The sequence below is a fragment of the Bison bison genome, unplaced genomic scaffold, assembly GCF_000754665.1.
Source record: "Bison bison bison isolate TAMUID 2011002044 unplaced genomic scaffold, Bison_UMD1.0 scf7180017864215, whole genome shotgun sequence".
NCBI lineage: Eukaryota > Metazoa > Chordata > Mammalia > Artiodactyla > Bovidae > Bison > Bison bison.
This window is the reverse complement of record NW_011494787.1, coordinates 11,482,252-11,504,893: the sequence shown is the minus strand read 5'-3', so window position 1 is coordinate 11,504,893 and position 22,642 is coordinate 11,482,252. Positions and strand designations below refer to the sequence as shown.

Here is a 22,642-nt window from a genome sequence, read left to right as displayed (position 1 = left end):
AAAGGAAATTGTGGGCATTTTTTACAATCTGTTACAGTGACTTCATTCATTCATTCATCCATTCACTTATGTAAGTTGCCAGTGTTTAAAAATTGGAACTTCATTTATATATCTTTAAAACTTACTTAGCCTACCTTACCCATTTACATGTTCTGCCTGGTCTGCTGCACTTGAGTTTACATTAATAAAGCCTAGTTTACAAGATTGTTTTTGTGCAATTAAATGAGGTAATGTCTGTGGGAAAATCTGGCATGACAAGCACTCAATATATGGTTTCTTCCTTCCTGAATGCCATTAGCCATGAAGTTGATACCTGACCATGGCTAAGGAGAGTAGCCAAGATGAAGGACAAGGGAGTCATGGAAAAGTGGCTGGAAAATAACCCTTGGGTCTCTTGTTAGAGGGATACAAGCATAAGGAAATAATATTCTTAAGGAATTTATAAGAACACTAAATATATTTGAGAAATTAAGTGGAACAACAGTAAACATCTAAATTGGCTTTAACCCAAGTGCTTCACTCTGAGCTGTTCACCCAGCTCATCCCTGGGAGGCAACTGTGGAGAGCTGTCCAGACCCGGTCCAAGTTTCGGGCAGCTGTGTGAAAACACCTGTGTCAGGGCACAGCTCGTTTCCTCACTGCTCTCAGAGAGTGAACACTCCGCCGTGTTCCTTCCTGGCCTGCGTCAAGACTGAGTGGAGAAGCCTTTGCCTCACACACCAAGCACTAACTGCCACACTTCCTCTCATAGCTTTAAATTCTCTGCCTTTAGTGATGACCCTCCTTCCTTTACCTGAAACAAATAATTGGTCAACCTTTATCTCGGGTGAAGAGGAGACAGGCCTCTGCAAACTCTTTAGAAACAGCCCAGGTTTAATAAAAACCAAAGGCAGTTATGAAAGCAGTTTGGGAACAAGCATGCTGGACTTTCTCCCTAGCGTAACCCAGTTAGGAAATGCCTGTGATTGATTTGAGTGACCTGCTGACCAGTGAGCACAGTGAAGAAGTGGAATAACATCCAGAGGGTGGTTTGCAGGAGAAGCAGAAGCATCTGGGCCTGGGTTTCCTGAAATCATCACACCTGCAGCAGAAGGAAAATGACTGAGTTGAAGGTAAGAAACTATCTGGCCAGTTTGCTGTGGTTTCTTCAGCCACAATTCATGGAAGCTTCTGAAAATTCCAGAGAGTCAGAGTTAGCACTAACTTAGAGAGGCCCTGGTCCAAGCTACTGTGTTCAAGGCTTTGCCGTAAGCATGGCTGGGGCTGGGGGATGACAAAGAAAATGGATGACAGTCTAATTGTCTATCTCTTGTCTTGTTCAGTTCATAGATTGTCTTGGGAATCTGTAGACCTTATAAGGGCTCTTCTCCACTGTGGACAGACACTTTTCTCCCTGTGACTGTGTTTGCCAGTCCCTACTCTACACCTTCCTGTCGCTGCAGTTTCCTGGACAGCCTCCAGCCCACCAGTTAGATATGTTTAATCTATTCAGTTATTTTGAGGCTCACAATCAGCCCTTGACCAGCGGAAGTCCTAGCACCTCCTCTAGGAAATAATTCCTTATTATTTAATCTGCAATTGAAAAATATGTATGGGATTCTCCAGGCAAGAATACTGGCAAGGGTAGCCATTTCCTTTTCCAGAGAATTTTCCCAACCCAGGGATCAAACCCAGGTCTCCCACACTGCAAGCAGGTTCTTTAGCATCTAAGTTAGCAGGGAAACTCTTCCTGAGCTCAGTCTTAAGAGAGTTGAAACTGACTAACTTAGAAGGGGTGGGGGCTAGAAGAAATAGTGAGTGCAAAGGCACAGCACACACAGCCCTGCATGTTCTGAGATCCAAGAGTCAAATTTGAGTTGCTCCAGAGACAACCAAAGATGAGATACCAGTGGTCGGTTGTATGTGTTTGGAACTTAGGGGAGAGGGGAGAGCTAGGAGACTAGATATGTGTATGTGTGGGTGTGTTAGTCACTCAGTCATGTCTAACTATTTGCGACCCCATGGGCTGCAGCCCGCCAGGCTCTTCTGTCCATAGAATTTTCCAAGCAAGAATACTGGAATGGGTTTCCATTTCCTTCTCCAGGGGATCTTCCCAACCCAGGGATTGAACTCTTGTCTCCTGCATTGCAGTCAAATTCTTTACCCTCTGAGCTACCAGGGAAGCCCAGGAGACAAGATACAGTAGGTCATCATATCAATGATGGTAGTTGAAGCCTTAGAAGAGGGGGAGTACATAAAAACTTTATTTCCTGATGAAAATCCTATAGGAAGTTCAGCAGGGTGAAAACATCCTTACCATTTATAAATAAATTATATATAAAATCTTATCCTGCCGAAATTTTTAAGAAATTTAATATGCACAGCACCAGTACACCAACGTAAATTGCATGCTGGTCTTTGTTCTCAGTTTCAAAGACATTCTTCCCAGCCTGCTGTCTAATCTCTGCAAGGAAAGGTTAGCTCTAGAGATCACAGATCCAAACACAGAAAGCCAGATTGCATCATTCTAATCAATACACATTTTAAGTTAAAAAAAATTCCTGCTTTTATTTATTCCTTGTAATGGATATGCCAACCCAAAGCCTCAAATGAAATCACATTTACATAAAAACAGCACAATTGGGGGAAGAAAATTCAAAGGATATAATAATAAAATTTAATTTTAAATGAACTTTACTATGCTTTAAAGTTGTTTCACTTCTACAAGTCTTGATTTCCTCATTTCTATAAGAAGAGATGTTTAACAAGCAGACTTTGGGCCCCAGGACTAAATATTTTGATTTACTAGGTTTGGGTCTGTATTTAACAAGCTTTGGGGGTGATTCTAATGGTTAATTGAAGATGGGACCCCTGCTCTACATAATTATTGTATCACTTTCCTGTTTCTGTTGTAATAAATTCCCACAAATTTAATGGCTTAAAATGACTAAATTTATTTTCTTCTGGAAAATAAATTCTGGAGGTCAGAAGTCTAAAATCCGTTTCCATGGATTAAAGTCAAAGTGTTGGCTGGTTCCTTTTGATGACTCAGGGGAAGAATCCCTTTCCCTGCATTTCCAGCTTCTAGAAATTTCTTGATTCATGGTCCCTTTCTTCACCTTCAAAGTGCATCATTCTGATTTCTGCTTCCATCATCATATCACCTTTTCCTCTTCTGTCGTCAAATCCTCCTCTACCACCCTCTTTTATGAAGATATATGATTACATTTAAGTGAAGTGAAAAGTTGCTCAGTCATGTCCGACTCTTTTCGACCCTATGGACTATACAATCCATGGAATTCTCTAGGCCAGAATACTGGAGTGGGTAGCCTTTCCTTTCTCCAGGGCATCTTCCAAACCCAGGGATCGAACCTAGGCCTCCCGTATTGCAGGCAGATTCTTTACCAGCTGAGCCACAGGAAAGCCCAAGAATACTGGAGAGAGTAGCCTATCCCTTATCCAGCAGGTCTTCCTTACCCAGGAATCAAATCAGGGTCTTCTGCATTGCAGGTGGATTCTTTACCAACTGAGCTATTAGGGAAGCCCTGATTGCATTTAGGGCACACCCAAATAATCCAGGACATTTCCCCATCTCAAGATTCTTAATCACATTTGCCAAGTCTCTTTTGCTATATAAGGCAACACTCACAAATTCAAGGGATTAAGACATAGATATATTTGGGGAGCCACTCACTCTTCAGCCTAATCCACTTGAAATAATTAAACTCTTCAGTTTAATCCACTTGAAATAATCGGCAAGTTCACCTAGCAATCTATAACCTATGTTCCCAACAAGGTTAACTAAAAATACTGGACCCTTTACAAAGGAGAAAAAGGTAGCTATAGTTCCATCTCTGCCCTGACTTCTCTCACTTTTCCTCATGCCCTGTAAAAGGAGGTGAAGTACACCATCTGCTCATCCCATCAGGGTGTTATCCAGAATCAGAGTCAGGCGAAAGCACCTCATAAAACTACTCTGACAAGTAAATCATATCCTGGGGACCAAGTGAGAATTAGAAATCTGTACACTAGGGAACTGCCAAAGAACTGACGCTACTGAAATTACATGAGTTCAGTCATTTGTTCTTTAGAAAGGATGTGGAAAGGATGTGTATAATTCTCTTGGAAGGAAACAAAATCATATTTTTATGTTGGATAAAATTATTCAGAATCCAGATTGAAGAAAGCATATAAATACACACACTTGACGTCAGATTTAATTATGTATTTATTTGTATAAGATGTATTTGTATAGTCACTGAATCAGCTGGAGTTGAAAGCTTGAATTTTCACAGCTGATAGGAGCAGAGTTCAGATTCTGTCCTTGATCTCAAAGCCTTGGGGAAGCAGCTACAGAACACTGCTTCCTCCATTCTGATACATTCAGCAGTGAGGCACAAGATATTTAAAGCTCTAACAAACTCATCTGTAATTTTTCTCTCAGGAGATTAGGAAAACCAACTGGTCTGAGAATGACTCAGCAGTTTCCACCCTCCTCTTCAGCCAATGCACCGCAGCTAAGAGTGGGAAACCAATTCAGAACTCACACCTCTCTCCAAGCTGGGTGGCTCCCTTCCAAACCACCAGCTGTTCTTTCTACTTTCTTTTCTATTTTTTAAAGGAATCTGAAGCAAATGCTTTAAAACTACACATAGTAAGTCTCTCTTCCTCTGTTTCCAATGTACAAATAACCCTGGACTCTGCTCTGAGGCCAGCAGTTGCAAAGAATGCAGCAAGTTAATGAGTAAACCTACGCACTCCTGCCAGAGACCTCGGCTGTTGCACTCAGACCTGCCTGCCTCCCTTTGCAGAAACAGCGCAGCAGTGGAGCACAGTGAAGGCACTGTGGCACCCTGTGGCTTCAGTCAAGACCGGTCTAAAATTCCATCCCACAGACCTGAAGATAATCTGGGGTCATTACCATTTCTCAGCAGCTCAGATTCAATCCTCTTGATGGTGAGCACGAGGTTCATTTAGAGAGAAGAAAATTGTATTCAGTGGAGAGTCATAATGTTGGATGGTCTCTGCCATTTCCCCAAAGAAATCATTCCAAACTACATGCCACTGCTGTTAACCAATCTGTGTGTAATATAACTCGCTGTTTTTAGTGCTGATAGATTTTCAAATATAAAAAAATACTGTGTCTGGAGGCAAAAAAGAATAATTTCAGTTCCATTGCTTTCTAGGTTCTAACATTTCACATTTGCTATTCCTTCCAAGTACGGGCAGCTGTTGCCCTGCTCGGTGCTCACACTTGCAGGTGAATTCCATCAAGCTCCTTCTGCATGCTGCTGAGAACTCTGGAGGGCTTATCCTCCACCCACTTACATCCTTCTTATATATCTTAGAGACTGTGCTCAGATGGTGGTATTTCACTCACTGAGTGAGGCTGCACTTTCATTTTCATGAGCTAAAACTAAGTACATTTAAGAAAAAACTATGGGAAGAAAACAGCCATTTTTGATGTTTAAGTTAGAGAAAAGGGTTTGGGGGGTTGGTCCTAACCCTACTTGGGCTTCCCAGGTGGCCCTACTGGTAAAGAACCTGCCTGCAAATGCAGGATACGCAAGAGATATGGGTTCAATCCCTGGGTCGGGAAGATCCCCTGGAGGACGGCATGGCTACGCATTCCAGTATCCTTGCCTGGAGAATTCCATGAACAGGGAAGCCTGGCAGGCTGCCGTCCATGGGGTCACAAAGAGTTGGACTCGACTGAAGCAACTTAGCACACGCATGCGCACGCACACACACACACACACACACACACACACACACAGCCCTTCTTAGAGCAGGATACATACTCTTGCGTTGGCATAGGCTTCAAAGGAAAACTAAAACAATAGGTATCTATTGAGTACCTTCTATAAACAAGGCACAAAGCATATACAGAGGTAAACAAGATGCCATAGTTCCAGCCTTTATGGAGCTTATAAACTAGCAGAAAAAACAGAGAGTGAACAAGAACTCACAGGTGTGTTAAGTGTTGTCAGAATCAGTTTCAGGGGACCTACACACTTTGTTGAGAAACTCTCTTTTCCTCTCTCTGAACATAAAGTAAACAGATGGCAGTCAGAATGCACTCCTTTGTGCCACTGAGGACAGATTCTGGTCTGACCCTTCTCCTGAAGGCCACCCATATCTTCCTATTTTGTTTTCTTGTGTCCACATAGATGCAAACATATATACAAGTGCTCCATATGTGAGCCAGATGATATAGGCTTTTGCCTGCAGCCAGGTTGATTGGACAGCTTTTTCTCAAGGGTTTTGCTGTCAGATTGGATCCACACATCTCCTTGTAGCTGCTTGTTTCAGTGTACGGAGGGGGAGTGGAGCACCAACCTCAGGGAGGTTTCTATCTAGGCAAGCAAGATCTTACTAACCTGGAGTTGAGCCTGAGCCATCTCCCCCTCAGGAACTCCCCGATGGACCCAGAATTAAAGAACCTGTTCTTCAGTTCAGTTCAGTTCAGTTTAGTCGCTCAGTCGTGTCTGGCTCTTTGCAACCCCATGAATCGCAGCACGCCAGGCCTCCCTGTCCCTCACCAACTCCCGGAGTTCACCCAGACTCATGTCCATCAAGTCAGTGATGCCATCCAGCCATCTCATCCTCCGTCGTCCCCTTCTCCTCTTGCCCCCAATCCCTCCCAGCATCAGAGTCTTTTCCAATGAGTCAACTCTCCGCATGAGGTGGCCAAAGTACTGGAGTTTCAGCTTTAGCATCATTCCTTCCAAAGAAATCCCAGGGCTGATCTCCTTCAGAATGGACTGGTTGGATCTCCTTGCAGTCCAAGGGACTCTCAAGAGTCTTCTCCAACACCACAGTTCAAAAGCATCAATTCTTCAGCGCTCAGCCTTCTTCACAGTCCAACTCTCACATCCATACATGACCACAGGAAAAACCATAGCCTTGACTAGACGGACCTTTGTTGGCAAAGTAATGTCTCTGCTTTTGAATATGCTATCTAGGTTGGTCATAACTTTCCTTCCAAGGAGTAAGCATCTTTTAATTTCATGGCTGCAGTCACCATCTGCAGTGATTTTGGAGCCCCCAAAAATAAAGTCTGACACTGTTTCCACTGTTTCCCCATCTATTTCCCATGAAGTGATGGGACTGGATGCCATGATCTGGGACAATTAAGAACAAGCCCATAAATCAATTAAGTAAGTACAGCTAGGGGTGGTGAGTCTATGCAATATCCAGCACTCTTCTCCCAATCAATTGTGGGTCTTTGAAATTCACGCAGGGAAATTATCTGTCCTAAATGGGTCACATGCCAAGACATAGTAAAGATATGATGTATAGAACATGATAAACACATGTCCATATAGAAATTTCTTACCTTCGTAGACTGTCAAATAGCAGAATACTCTTTAAGTCCCATTAATGGTGGCCTTTGTGTCTTGTCACATGCAGTACATTTCTGGATTCGGGAATGAGTGTGCCTCAGAGGACCCTCGTTGCCCAGGTGCCCTGCCAGAAGGACAGGTATGAGTAAATAAAATATTAATTAGAGAACTCTGAATTAAAGGAAAGTATGACCAGCCTTCAGGTCAAGTGCCTCTTCCCACCATGGCTATTGTATTAGCCTGTGAACTGTCTAAAAGTGTTACAGATTGTTAAGACAATTGGGATACTGAACAGCAATAATGCAAAAGTTAAAGTTGGATAATGGTTACCTATGGCAAAACACTTACCCCCAAGATAAGTAAGACTAACTGTAGGGCTTTCAGGAGGATCCCCCAGGTTCAGGGTTAGGGGACTTTCTTATACTTCTTTGAACCACATAAGATATGACAATGAGGAGAAAATAATCAGCCCTTGTTTTAAAATGTGTGCACAAAGATGTTCACACTAGTATTGGTTACAATAAAAACTATGGCAAACAAAAATTTTTCAAAAAAATTTGACTATTTCATGGCATAAAAAATGCTCATGATATACTGTTTCCTCTTTTTTAATATGCTAATTATTAATAAGACTACACATATCATAGGATCCCCATTTTGGAGGGTAAGAATAGAAAGAAATATACTCATATGTCAGCATTGGGATATTCCTGAAGGGTGAGATAGGTTATAATTTATAAATTTTATACAATAACTTACCTAAAACTTTATTACAAGAAAGATATATAGGTTGAAGATGGTCATGTGCAGTAAGTGACCCAGAGCATCCCCATCCAAGCCAGAATTCCCCCCACTGAGTTGTTTCATGGGAAGGTGGGATACCTTTCTGATCGAGTGATGTCATTTATTGCCTCCTTTGTTTTAGAATAATCCTCAAGTTTGCCCCTACAATCTGTATGCTGAGCAGCTCTCAGGATCAGCTTTCACTTGTCCACGGAGCACCAATAAAAGAAGGTATGGGAACTATAACTAGTATTTAATTCTGCCTCCTATACCTAGGCTGCAACCTCCCAGGGCTGCCCAAAATCCTGCTTCTTATAGGCTGTGCCTTGGATCATTGTCAGGGAAAGATGCATCTCATCTTCAGCTAGAATCAAGTGACTGTTGGAAGAAGTAGAGAGAACAGCTGCATAGAGCCTAGAAAACAGATATGTCTAGTTACATTTGCAAACTGTTGCTTGTATTCAGAAAAAAAATATTCCTAATAGTCTGGCCTTCCCCTAGGAATTGTCCAATTTTGTTTTACTTTTTTTTTTTTTTAATACTGATTAACTCAAAGTTACAGAAGACTCAGTGCAATATCTTCCTCAGCTGACTAGAAGTATTATGTTCTTTAGATGAAAATATTGGATAATCCAAGCATGGGTTAGATGAAAGGTCATGTATTATGGCCCCTTGTGGTCTGAATTAATAAGGTTTTTTCTCCTTGGAATTTGCCTTTGCTGGAAACCAGCACATTCATTAGCACAGTGTGTCATGTTCCCATGTCCTACAAGCCAGGTCAGTGAACACACTCCCTTGGTTAACTCCTATGGTGCAGATAAGATGCAGTAGATGTTGTGATTTGGGGAGGCAGTTAAGTGTTGTGACTTAAACAAGCAGCACCCAACTGCAAGAATTTCAGACCAGATGAAGGTATCCACAAAGAGGGCTGCTACTTACATTGGAGGTTGGGGGTGGAGGGTAGGCAGTCTTGTACTACTTAGTGGAAGATGATTGGGTTTATCTCCAGAGAGTCTTCCTGAGAAGTAAATGAGACAGTGAGTACAAGAGCATCATGGACCACACAAATGATAGATTGTTCCCCTTACCGGTTCATCAAGCCCACACTGCAGTCAGGCCTCCTGAGTTTAAATCCTGGCTCCTTCTCTTTCCAGCTGTGTGACCTCGGGCATGTCATCTACCCTCTTAGAGCCTTCTGGTTTTTCATTTGTAGAAAACATAATAATAGTACTTATTTCATAGTCTTGAAGAGGATTAAAGGAAAGAATGTATGCAAAGTCCTTAGCACATTGCCAGGTACCTGGTGAGTGCTCAATTAACATTAATTACCATAATCATCACTATTGCCACAATAGTAGAGTGTCTGCCTTTAATACATGGTATCCCTAAACGCCTGTCAGAAAATTGAGTGGCAGGTGCTGTTATCACATCAATATCAATATTGCTTCTCTCTCACTAGATCTGCACATGAAGAAGGGAAGAGATAGTTTCCCATACTTGTCAAATCAGGATTAATTCTATCACTATTTAATCATCTCTCTCTCTCTGCAAGCCCAGATAGCCAAGGTAAGGTAAGCACACAGACAATTCTTGTCCATTCTAATTTATGACAGCCTGGCCTCCGTGGCTATGTTCTTGACTTTATGACCCATTCACTAACGGGACACCTGGACTCCGAATTCTACTGCCTGCCCCCATTATTCAGCAATCTCTTCAGCCAGCGGGAGTAGAGCTCTATTCCAGGAGGCTGAAAAGGAGCTGTCGGCATTTCATTAAGATGCTGGCACCATTCCCTGAATCAGAATTAAATCTCTGTCCAGGGCAATGTAGTGCTGCCTGGGGAGTTTTACAAACTCGGCTGAAAAACAAAGGACACTAGGCATGGTTCACCCATCTGTCTAGAACTCTTCAAAGGTATCCACAAGTTTTCTGAAAATGCTCAAAGTCCCCAGGGGGAAGATGGAGCCAACCCCATCCATAAGTGAGAAAGCCTGGTATTCCTACATTTAGTCAACCACAGAGTTCAGGACCCCTCACCCCCACCCAAAAACTGTCAGAGAGTATATCTATCAGGGGTTGGTTTTTATGATTAGTTAGCTGATCCTTTCGGTCCTGAGAAGGTCAAAGCCAGGACAGAGAATGTGGAAAATCTGGACCGTCATAACAATGTAGATGATAGGGGTAGACAGATAAACAACTCAACACACATCTAATAAGTGAGCACCTACTCTACCAGGCATTCTTGGTACATAAACTCAATCCTGACAACAATCCTAGGAGATGAGGATGAGGAACATAGACTCAAAAAACTTGCCCAGGATCTCACAGTTGGTTCTAAGACATACATACGTGTTCTCAATTTTGTATACTACTAGATGCTAGCGAGGCATAGTTATTAATAATTTATGGTCTGAAGTCCAATGTCTGAGATCACTTCACCTAGAGTTCGAGGAAACAGAAGAAAACTGAACAAATCTAGCTTGATCTCCCGAGTGACTCAGTTTCAGGCCGGGCCAACTCCACCTCCTGAAGTAGACTGTCCTGGGGCTTAAAGGGCCAGAACCTGTTCAAGCAGGTCTAATCTTCCATTGCCCCAGGTGGTGTTCCTCTTCCTGCTGTACTCTGTCAGGGTAACAGCCTCTGAGAGGACTTGGGTCCCTCTTAGTGAGTTTCAGTGTCCCTCTCGACTTCTGGATAGTTCTCCTCCTGGTGTCCTTCAGGGCTCCTTCATTAAGATCACCTCTTACTGAAACAAGGCGATGTATGTGTGTTGGTCGCTCAGTCGTATCCGACTCTTTGCGACCCCATGGTCACAGTCTCCTCTGTCTGCTCACAATCTGCTTGCCAGTCTCCTCTGTCCATAGAATGAATTCTCCAGGCAAGAATACTGGAGTGAGTTGCCATTCCCTTCTCTAGGAGATCTTCCCAACCCAGGGATCAAACCCAGTCTCCCAAATTATAGATGGATTCCTTACTCTCTGAGTCACCAGAGAAGCTTCTACCAAGTTTCAAGAGCTTTGTAACTTGAAACAAAGTTACAAATGTGCTATAGGAAAATATGGATAGTTTTATAATTTTAGAGTATAGTTGTGTTAATTTCCTAAATCTCTTACTAATTAGCATAAAAAAGACAACCAATAGAAAAATGGTAAAGAACTTGGGCAAGTAATTCACAGAAAAATTACAAGGCGCCCATAAACATATAGATTCTCAATCTTACTCATAAATAAAGGTAATTCAAAATAAAAATTAGATAGCATTTTTCACCTAAGGTCAAAATTATTCATAATACTGCGTATTTGTAAAGATGTGGGTAATCAGCCACTTTCATACATTATTGCTGTGAGACTAAAATGGTACAGCAATTTGGCAATTTTGCTTATTATGCATTGGAAACATCTGAAAGAATATACAAGAAAATTGTTAAACAGTTCTAATTAGCCTCTGAGAACTGGCGCTGGAGAAATTAGAGGAGAAAGTCTTTTACCTTTTGGGACTTTTTAAATTGCTTGAATTATTTTTAGCACTGGCATGAATTAATTTTACAATTTTAAGTAAGAAAATTGATTAATATTTCAAAAATCACAAAGAAACCACCTGTATTGTCTCAAACTGTGTGGGCTTCATTTTCCTCACTTACTAGAGCCAGAACAAAGATTAGGATCCAATGACATATATAAGCTAATGTTTTCCTGTGGGTCTGCCTGCACAGATATCCCTCAAGGTACTTTCCCTTCCTTTATAGCTGTCATTGGGAAAGACAATTCTTTCTTTGCCAGCATGGAAATAACCGAGGGCTAGAGCCTCCAACTCTCCATTTGATGGGTAGGGTTGAAAGGTGAGAAGAGGCAGGGCTATGGGCAACAGTGGCTATTAAGAAGTGATGCTGTGTCATTGCATCTCACATTAAAGCCCACAGATCGTTGTGGACTTGAGTGTCTTCCCGATGGTACTTCCTGAGACAGTCTGGGCATCACCCATAACATCACCCTAAGTTTTGTGTCTCCTTGTTTCCTCCCCACAGCTGGCTGTATAGGATTCTACCTTCAGTTTCTCACAAGCCTTTTGAGTTCATTGACCAAGGCCACATCACTCACAACTGGGACGAAGTTGATCCTGATCCTAACCAGGTAACCTAGTCCTATGAGTTGGAGAGCAGCATGTATCCAAAGCCTTGAATATAAACATTTAAGCCTAACCTGGGTCTTTGAGAAATTAGATAGATTTTTAAAATAAGTGCTACAGTGTATCTGTTCCTTTGCCCAAACTTGGGTAGGAATTTTGGAAGTGATTGGCTGTGCCTGTGCACATGTGTGTGTATAAGCTTTCATTTTTCTAGCTGCAGGAGTGCCCAGTGAATGAATGGAAATTATATAGGTTGGTGAAAATACATCTACACATCTGTAGACTGGTTGATTTTCACCTAAACTGTCACCTGCAAACCTCAGTTCCTTGCCTGAAAGTTTCCTTCTTTTGGTCTAGTGACAAATGGGCTTTCCCTCTGCATATTGTTTATGTACTGTGCTTTCAGTAACGAGAGACACCCAGGGCTATAATAGACTGAGCTCTTTTTTTTACCTTCTGAGCACCCGAGTGTATTCTCTTTGCCCCTGAGTTGAGGTACATGTCACCAATAACAAAAGGATAAGGCAGAAAGGAAAACAGACCTAGGTTTGCCTCCCTGGCCTTCTACTTAACCCGCTGTCTTTGAGCGGTCAAGTCACTGTTCATTCTCTGAGAATCTGCCTGATTCCTCAATGGATTATATCTCAAATTCTCCAATTTCTCCTTTAGAGTTACAATGCTCATACTCATTTGTTTTAGATTAATAAATAGACCCAATGGCTTAATAACAGGACCCCATTATATTAGAAAAAAACAAAAACAAAGGATGGATACCTATACTTCTAAAGGATTCATGGTCAGGACAGAAATTAAGCATTTATTGGATATTTGTTTTGGAAAGTTGAGAAGGTAATTGAACCACAGTAAGTTTTCTAATTCTTTTCTTATTCAGCAAAGAGAATCCTCAATTAAGTTTCTGATAGTTCTCTCAAGTGGAGCCAAATCTCATATTATACAAAGGAACAAGGTGGCTGCTAAATCAGCAAGTTAAACAAGTTCAAACCAAATCACCTCTGAAAAATCCCTTAACTCCCCATAAAGTATAAGATACGTGGTTTTGTGTGTGCTACTCTGTATGGTAATTCTTATGTACATTAAATTTGAGAACCATTGAGCTAAATTTGAAAACCATTGAGCATTAATTAAAAGAAGGATTGCAGGCAAAATCTGTAGGCAGATATTTGGGAATTAAATCATGGGACCCTTAAGATAACTATCAGCCTGGTATATGGGGTGAAGAAGGGAGTTCCACTGTGCCTGCTGCTAATATCATTCACACAGTTATCTAAGACTTGATAATCTTAGATGTGGTTGTGTGGGCAACAGTGGAGCCATGCTTATGTCATTTTTTGGGGGTGGAGAGTGAAGTTTTAAACCTAATCTTTAAGGAAAATGTGAGTGTGATGTGTAATATGCTCAGTAATATCCTTTTATTATATCGTATTTTTATCTCTATGACTACTATGATACATTTTATTTGACATGAGTGCAACCCTTCATAATGATTATTTGGAGGTACAAGTGGCTTTTCTATGGAAGCTAACCTCATTCTGATAGAATTTTTCTGATTTTGTCTTATTTTAAGAGTAATATGTATTTATAAAAACTTAAATGATATAGAAATTAGCAAAGCAGAAAATGGAAGTCTCCCACCATAGGTGAGAGTCAAGTACATCAGTTGTGCATGTTAATTCATTATTTCATAAGTAGTTGGCACACACACATTCTGAGAGAAAAGTTTGAGGAAACTGCAGTTTTAAAAATTTAATTGAAGTACAGTTGATTTATAATGTCTTAGTTTCTATTGTACAGCAAAGTGATTTATTTATAGATATAGAATCTTTTTCATATTCTTTTCCATTATGTTTCTTATAGGATATTGAGTATAGTCCCTGTACTATACAGTGGAGCCTTGCTGTTTATCTATTTTATATGCAGTGGTGTGTGTCTGCTAATGAGGAAGCTGCATTTAAAAGCCTGAGTTAATCCAGGGGCATCCAAATAGATGCATTGAAAGTTTCTGCTTGTTTCTAGCAGATCCTCAGTACACACTTGTTTGTTCTTCCCCTTCCCCATTTCCTTGCTTTGCATTTCTGCTCGAACTTGTTACTTCCTCCTGTTTTGAATTCCTTCAAACACTTTCTCCATAGTGCATTTCTCCAAATACATTTCTTCTCCAATATTTCTCCTGCTCATTTTTGACTCTGTGCTCACACAAATGGGGACAGATGTGCCCCAGAACTCAATCGTACTTCAGGTTGGACACCAGTTCCATCAACGTGGTGGTTTATCTTCCTCCGACTCTGTAATCCTACACCCTGATACACACCCTGGCTGTTCTTGAAAAATTCATCCTTTTGTCTTTTTGTTTTCACCTTCTTGACAAGTTAATATCTCTTTCCAATTTTATGCTTCATTAATTAACCACACCAATCTGCATTCATCACTCCTCCTACCCCCCACAACCTCTTCCAAATATGTACTCCAGACTCTCATAGAGAAAGTCTGAGAAAATTATTTTTAGGTATCCATCTGACAGTCTTCTCAGCTGAAACCTGTACAATAGGTATGTCTTCACCTGTCACAGACCCAATCCAATGCTTCATCAGCTTCACCAACTCCCTGTGTTAGTCATCTCTGAGTATTTGAAGACATGACAGTTACTTAATGTTTCCTCCAAGGGAGCATTTTGGGATAAGCTATCATCACCATCATCTGTGATTTCCTCCCAGGAAGATTGGAAATGATGTCCTCCAAGCCTTCATTTTCTTTTAGTGTATATTTAATTAATCACCTAAGAATTAATGCAAACTTTGATTATATTTAGATTCAACTGTGGATATAAGTCCAAACTATTAATATCTCACATAAGAAATATACCTAATTTTGTGCATCATGCACATTCCTCTAACTTCTGGAATCCCAGAATTTAACAAACAAATATACATCCAATTTAACTGTGAGTTTACAGATTTCAATTAGCATTCCTGAATCAGCATTCCTCTTTACCAGTCAGAGTCCTTTAAAGTTTATCTTTGTTACTATAGCCCTAACCCTACTGTGTTGACTGTTGGAAAATCAGACTATTGACCCAGTTAAGCCTCAGCTGAGGAAATTACCTGTTAGATCTCAACCAGTATTATTTGGACCAAGTGAGAAATACTTCGAAGCTAGTAAAAGATCACATCATAAAACTCCCTCTGCCTCCAGGACACACAAATTATCCTGTTTCAAAACAGTACATCCTTACAGAGTGTTTGATGTCTAAGTTGTCATTCTTTAGGTTTCACTATTCTAAAAACCCCCTCCCACCAAAAATGTCTTGGATTTCCTGCCTCTTCAAGCTTTTGCCCATCATTCCTATTCATAGTGACTCCTTGAGAAAGTAATCTAAGCCCACTTTATCCCCTTGATTCACTCCTAACCCTTTGCGATACAACCTGCCCAGATCACTCTATTGAAAGTACTTTCTTTAAACAACAATAATCGCCCCTTACTATTATGTCATGTTCTATTCAAAACTTACATAAAAGTGTCAGTGCCTAATAATCGTACTAATGCAGAGTTAACTACTTCCAATGTGTTGGTTTCTTTCTTTCCAGTCTTCTTATTTGCACATGTATGTAAATAAATAGGATCTGGGGTCTCATGCAGCCAGAGACCAAAAGTAATAAAAAATAATCCTAATCTTCATTTGCTTCTCCTGAAAACACTAAAGAGCATCCAGTATATGACCCACAGCAACACTTTTTAAAATCCTCTTTCCTCAATTTTCCCTGGACTCCAACCCTCTCACACCACTTCCCCGAGCTCTTATCTTTCCCAAGCAACTCAGGCCTGGATCACAAGTACCTTGTGGCTTGCCTCTGCCTCCCCCTACCTTGTGCCACTAGAAAATGTCAGAAAGTAGGTCCTCATCCACTTTTCACAGCACATGCACACACACGCATGCACAAAACATTGATTTACATGGTAAGACTGAAGTTCAAGGATTGAGGGAGTGGGAATGAGCAAAGCAGAATTTTCTGTAGGGAGCAGATAAGGGATGGAAAAGAGGCTATAAATACTCTTAAATTAATGATGTTTTTAAAAAAGTATATGATGTTGTCTTTCTCTGTCTAACTTAGTAGAGATTATTATACTAATTAAATGTGTAATCTAAACTGTAATACAAATGAACTTATTTACAAAACAGAAACAGGGAATTCTCTGGTGGTCCAGTGGTTAGGACTCCATGCTTTCACTGCCAAGGTTCAGGTTTGATTCCTGGTCGAGGAACTAAGATCCCGGAAAACATGATCACGGCCAAAAAACAGACTCACAGACTTAGCAGACAAGCAGGATGGGGAATAAGTTAGGAATTTGAGATTAACAGATACAAATTACTATATATAAAATACATAAATAATAAGGTCATACTGTAGAGCACAGAAGGGCTTCCCTGGTGGCTCAGTGGTAAAGAATCTGCCTGCAATGCAAGGGACATAGGTTCATTTTCTGGGTTGGGAAGATCTTCTGGAGGAGAGTATGGCAACCCACTCCAGTATTCTTGCCTGGAGAATCCCATGGACAGAGGAGCCTGGCAGGCTACAGTCCATGGGGTCTCATAGTCGGATAGGACTTAGTAACTTAGCACGCACACGCAGTCATGCTCTAATACAATTTTACATTCTGTTTTTTAATGGAAACATCATATTTTATGCTTTGTCCCATGTCTTTTCAAACTCTTTGAGTGTAGATGGTTTTTCATGTGGCATAATTACCCAGTACATGTTTACAAGATAATTCCTTTATTTTCCGGTATTTAGATTGTTTCCATTGTTATTATTATAAATCATCCCTGGCTAAACACAACCCTTTTCTCCTCAATATCCCCAAACCTGGAGTAGTTGACTTGCCTCTTTTCTTCCTGGATCTCTGTCCTTTCCTGTGTTCTATGACATCATGTAAACCTGCAACACAGGCCATCTCCAACGTCCTGAAATACTTTCTTGTCTCTGCCTTGTCTCCATCACCCTCTTGGGAGAGAGAGAAGTACTTACTCTCCTGCTGCTCCTTTCTTCTTCCTTCTTGTCTTTCTTATCTTTTCTTCTCTTTCTTATCGCCCACATCGGCCCCTCCCCTCTTTATTCATTTGCTAGGGCTGCCTTTACAAAGTACCACCGACTGGGTGGCTTAACCAATAAAGATTTGTTTTCTCACAGCCGAGGAGGCAAGATGTCTGAGATCAAGGTGTCGGCAGCTGGGTTTCTTCTGAGGCCTCTCGATTGGCTTGTAGTTGGCTACCTTCTCCCTCTGTCTTCATGTCGTATTCCTTCTGAACGTCTCTGTGTTTGAACTTCCTCTTCTTATAAGGACACAGTAGTTTGGTCAGGGGCCACCCCAACAACCTCATTTTAACTTAATCACTTGCGTAAAGACCCTATTTCCAAATGTGGTTATATTCTAAGGTAGTAGGGGTTTGGACTCACACATAGGAATTTTGAGAAGACAGTTCAACCCAATTCACCCTGTGCTTCCTCCATTTTCTTTCCAATTATCAGTTAGTGATTCCCACTTTATTGGACTCTCTTTGCCTTAGAGGCAAATGGTTACTTGCCAGCTTTGGTGAACTAAGAAGAGGAATTCCTTGAGCAGCAGAGGGTTTTTCTAGCCCACTTCATTTCCCACCTATCACCCAAATTCCCCACAAATATACATCTCTGCAGGCAGAAATCTAACTTCACCCAACATAATTCCAGCCCCAAACTTGGTGTAACTTGTAGGCCATATTTCAGGAAGTCCATCCCAACAGTCATATTTGGAAGCCATTCTGCCTTCACTGTGGAACCTCATTTACACTCAATTATCTACTTTATCTTCCTCTCACTATCTTCCACATCTCCCATATTTTACTTTTTAAAATCTAACAAATATCATTCATTCCTATGACATTAACTATTACTTCTCTACAATATGTTTTACAAATCCCTCCCCCAACTCCAAATCCCATATGGGAATTGCCATGGGTATGTCCTGCCTCAATAGGATCCATACTGAAGACATCATAGTCCCAGCCAGACTTGCCTTTCTCTCAGGCTTTCTAGATCTGTTAATGACACAACCACTCTTTCACACTCAACCTGCAATTACACCACCACCACCCACTGCGCAGCAAGTCCTTGGAGTCATCATGAAAATTTCTTTCCTCCGTTACATTGAATTGTGTGCCATGTCTATAAGATGATGATTCCCATCTACATAAAAGTTACCAAGGTGACTTGTTGAAGACATAGATGCCCCAGACTCCCCCACCCCAGAGATTCTAATTCAGTAGGTCTGGGATGATACACAGGATTCTATCCAGATGATTTCCATTCAGATTGGCTCTAGACCACACTTTAAGAAACATTGCCATAGAATTTGCTCCCAAGATGTCTTTGGTATCTATACTCTCCTTTCTTTTCTTAACACCACCTGATTTGGACTTCACTTCCTCTTACCTGGCTGTTATAAGGGCCTTCTAACTGATCCATGTGTCTTCCCATCCCATCCTTTCCTACACCTTACTGCCAGACTTAGCTTACTAAATTATTACTCAGAAACCTTTAAATCCTGCTGTTAGCTCTCTCTCACTGCCCAGCCAATCAAATGCAGACTCCCAAGACAAGTGGTTCACTATTATACCTTTCAAACACTTCACTCTTCCATGTCCTCTACCTATCAGCCAACCTGGAACCGTCACCAAACTAGGACAATAGTCTAAATTTTCCTGCCTGGATGCTTTATGCTCTTTCATCTACCTAGAATTTTCTCTACTTCCCTCACAAGTATCCACCCATTCAAATCTCACCCATAATTTAAAACTCCCTTGTGGTACAGCTGGTAAAGAACCTGCCTGCAATGCAGGAGACCTGGGTTCAATCCCTGGGTTGGGAAGATCCCCTGGAGAAGGGAAAGGCTACCCACTCCAGTATTCTGGCCTGGAAAAGTCCATGGACGGTATAGTCTATGGGGTCGCAAACAGTTGGACACGACTGAGCAACTTTCACTTTCACTTTCATCTTAAATACTACTTTCTTCACTGAACTCTTCCAATATTTTTCTCAGAGTATTTGAGAGTAGGAGCTATGTCTCCCTCATTTTCTTACAACCTGCAGTACCCAGCATATGCCCTCTTCCAGACAGTAGAATCACAAGTATTTGTTGAAGAAACTCCCTGATAGCTCCAATCCCATCCTCCTATAAATAGACTAGATGGCATTTCTCTAAATGCATTCACTGATGTTTGCCAACACCGCAGTGCACATTGCCCTGTTCAACCCTTTTAGACAGCATGCTGGCTCTTTTTACAGTATATCTCCATCAACCTGCACTTAATTCCTTGGAAAAGATGTTGGAGCTATCTGCAAACCAGACTATTCTGTTGTGTGTGTCTTTTATTGTTCATGTGTAAGAATGTTAAATATGCCCTGCACCAGGAATTATTCCTGAGGGAACATTCCTGTTTATATTTCTCTTCCAAAATCATTCCAGTTACCCATTTCCTTGTTTTTCTATCATAACGTGCCATATTGCAGGGTCTTCTCTTTGCCCAAGGGCAGAGACTGTCATGGTACCTAGCATAAAACCTGGCATGTGGAGAGGGACAATAAATCATTTGAATAAGTGAATATATAGGGATTGGACAGGAATGCTGACCTTGAAGGACCTTAGCAGGATTTGGGTCCCAGCAGTTAGATTAGGTCAAGGCAACTCAGCCCTGGAGGAGCAGTAGATAAGGGCCCAGATTAGAAGACTAAGTACAAGGCCATTAAAAGGAGCCAAAACCTGGGTTCAGGGGCCATGGAGATCATGAATGGTATTGGAAGCAGACCAAGACAGACTGAGATTTAAGGGCTCAGGGTTTAGATTACTAAAGGAGGCTGAGAGATTTTTAGCATCAGTTTTTAGTAAAGAAGATTTAACTGCTCTAAACCATTAGTTTTGTCACTATAAAGTAGAGATAATAATTACAGGAGCCCTAGAAGGTTGTTGTGAGAATTAAATGTCATCTGACAACTATTTGTTGAGTGACTACTATGTTCCTTGCTCTATGCTGGCTGCTGAGTAAGGGATATAAAGCCCTTACCTTTACACTCAAGGGCAAGGTCAAGTATCCAGGTTTCTGTCCATGAAAAAATGTCATCTAAATCCGATGCTAGCTCATCTTTTTTGTCTTCTCATAAAAGACTTTTAAAAGTCTAAACAATTAATTTTAAAAAAAGAAGTCTAAACAAAGTGATTTGAGTGATTTGAATCCTTTTTACCCATGATCTTACTTATTACCTCTAAGAACTCCAACGAGTCACTCAAAGCCTGATTTTTCACCACATAAATTATGCTGCCATTTCCCTCAAATTCTAGGTTTTCTGAAGAATTTAATGAGCCACTGTTTTATTTTATCTCCCTCCCCCATCTTTCCTAGTCTGGGCTGAAACTCTCTGTAGTGAATTACCCTGAGCCTCACCTAGCCATAGCTGTTGCTAACAATTGTTTGTCCATTGTGATCACAACTGCATCTACAAGTTACTTCCAAATTCTTGGATAGATATTACCAACTTCTAACAATATGTTTGCCTCTAATCCACCAATGTTGTTGAGAGTATCCAACTCATACAATTTAGTTGAGTCCAGCGCAACTTTGGAGGGACTCTCAATGAAGCAAAGAAACCAACTGTGGAAGGTGATACTCAGACATCCAGTACACCTCCCAATCTTCTGACTTTAGAAATACTGAGGCCAATTCTCTAGTTTCATTTACATCCCTGAGCACAAACTTCAAATCCTGATCATTAAATGTTACCACAGATTCTCTTTCTCCTTTGATAAATTGAAAGAATTTTTACTTCTAACTTTAGTCTCTGTTGAAGATGCTTTTCAAGTTATTTTGACCACTTCACTTAAACTAAGCAGAGCTTTATTTTCCAGTGGAATTTGCAGAACACAGTTGCAAAATATATAAAGTATTGATAGCAGAAAAAGGAAAAATAGATTAAATCCATGATTTTAGTGGGAAACATCAACACTTCTCCCTCAAGAGTTGATAGAACAACTGAACAGAAAATCAGAAAGGATATAGAAAAACTATGGGGTTTCACATGTATAAAGAATTGACTTATATTTTAGAAACAATCTTAGGACTTTTAAAAATAATTTTCAATTTACTAGCTATTGCCTGAATATTATTGGACTTCCAAAAGTCTCACAAATTTGCTTTAGTCTTATTCTTTGAGATATTAGCAATGTTCTCAGTGTCTTATATTTACTCATTCATTCTATCATTCAGTACAAATATATTAATATCCGCGATAGTCAAGATATTGTATTGGATGCTTCAATGGATTTCATTGTCTTTGAAATGTTAATAATTGCATTCCATGGGTGGGGGAGCTCTTTAGCAATAATATATAGTATGAATAAAATAAACTGTTAAAAATGTATAGACTTAAATTAGTAAGAATGAAATGACTTTCCAGAAGTCACAGAATAAATAGGAACAGAGGGAGCAACAGAACCCCTGTCTCCTGGGTCAGCCCAGTGCACAGGGCCCTTGGGCTGGCCTTGGATTGAGAGTTTCTGCTCCACAGCATGCTGTTAGTCTGAACATCTTCGTTTAGCAGGAGATGTTCCCACTCTCTACTCCAGGGCCTCTTCCTGTTTATCCTCTCCTCAAATTTACCTCCCCACATTCAACATGATATTGCACCAAAACTCTTGCCTGGAGAAGACCCAAAGCTGGCTTCTTCTTCTGGGTTTTGGGTTTATTAGAACCGCCCTGGGGTCTTTATTATTATTTGTGATATGCCAAGTATAGTAAATCCTTTCCATTGGGAAATCTAGAATGATTTGTCTTAGAGTCATTCTTAAGACAAGAATGACTTGTCTTAGAGTCAGGATTCTAGATTGTATGATCTTCCAGACAATCTTCCTGGGTTACAAACTCCATGCTGCTACTGAAGAGGGAGCGGCACATAACGGTTCGTGGTAGACCAAAACCTCCCTCAAGAAGCCAGCGGCGCTTAGCTTTGGCCCTGGCTCATATCAGGGGAATATCCTCCTATGTCCATGGTGCTCAACCAGGGAAAGTTTGTCCCCCAGTAACATCTGACGATGTCTGGAGACATCTGGGGCTGTTACAACTGTGGGAATGCTATTGGCATCCAGTGAGCAGAGGTCAGGGATGCTGGCAGACATCCTGCAGTGCACAGGACAGCCCCCACAACAAAGAATTATCTGACACATAATGCCAATAGTGCCTGAGAGGAGAAACCCTTTCCTAGATTCTTGCTCTAAGGTCCTGCAGCTCCTCCATGAAATATCATCTTTAGGGGAATTAAGCCTTTTCCTTCTTTCTGAAGCATGATTTCAATGTTTTTCAAATCAACATC

The 22,642-nt window shown here is 40.9% G+C and overlaps 1 protein-coding gene across 1 annotated transcript in view; it reads left to right on the top strand.

Moving 5' to 3' along the window:
* Positions 1-878: 878 nt before the first annotated feature.
* The window catches only part of HGD (homogentisate 1,2-dioxygenase), a 42,980-nt gene continuing 21,216 nt past the window's right edge, over positions 879-22,642 (top strand). Inside the window, exons 1-4 of the mRNA XM_010845391.1 lie at positions 879-1,112; positions 7,393-7,464; positions 8,251-8,339; positions 12,133-12,238. Coding sequence (XP_010843693.1) covers positions 1,098-1,112; positions 7,393-7,464; positions 8,251-8,339; positions 12,133-12,238 — 282 coding nt within the window. The 5' untranslated portion in view covers positions 879-1,097. The remainder of the gene's footprint in view (positions 1,113-7,392; positions 7,465-8,250; positions 8,340-12,132; positions 12,239-22,642) is intronic.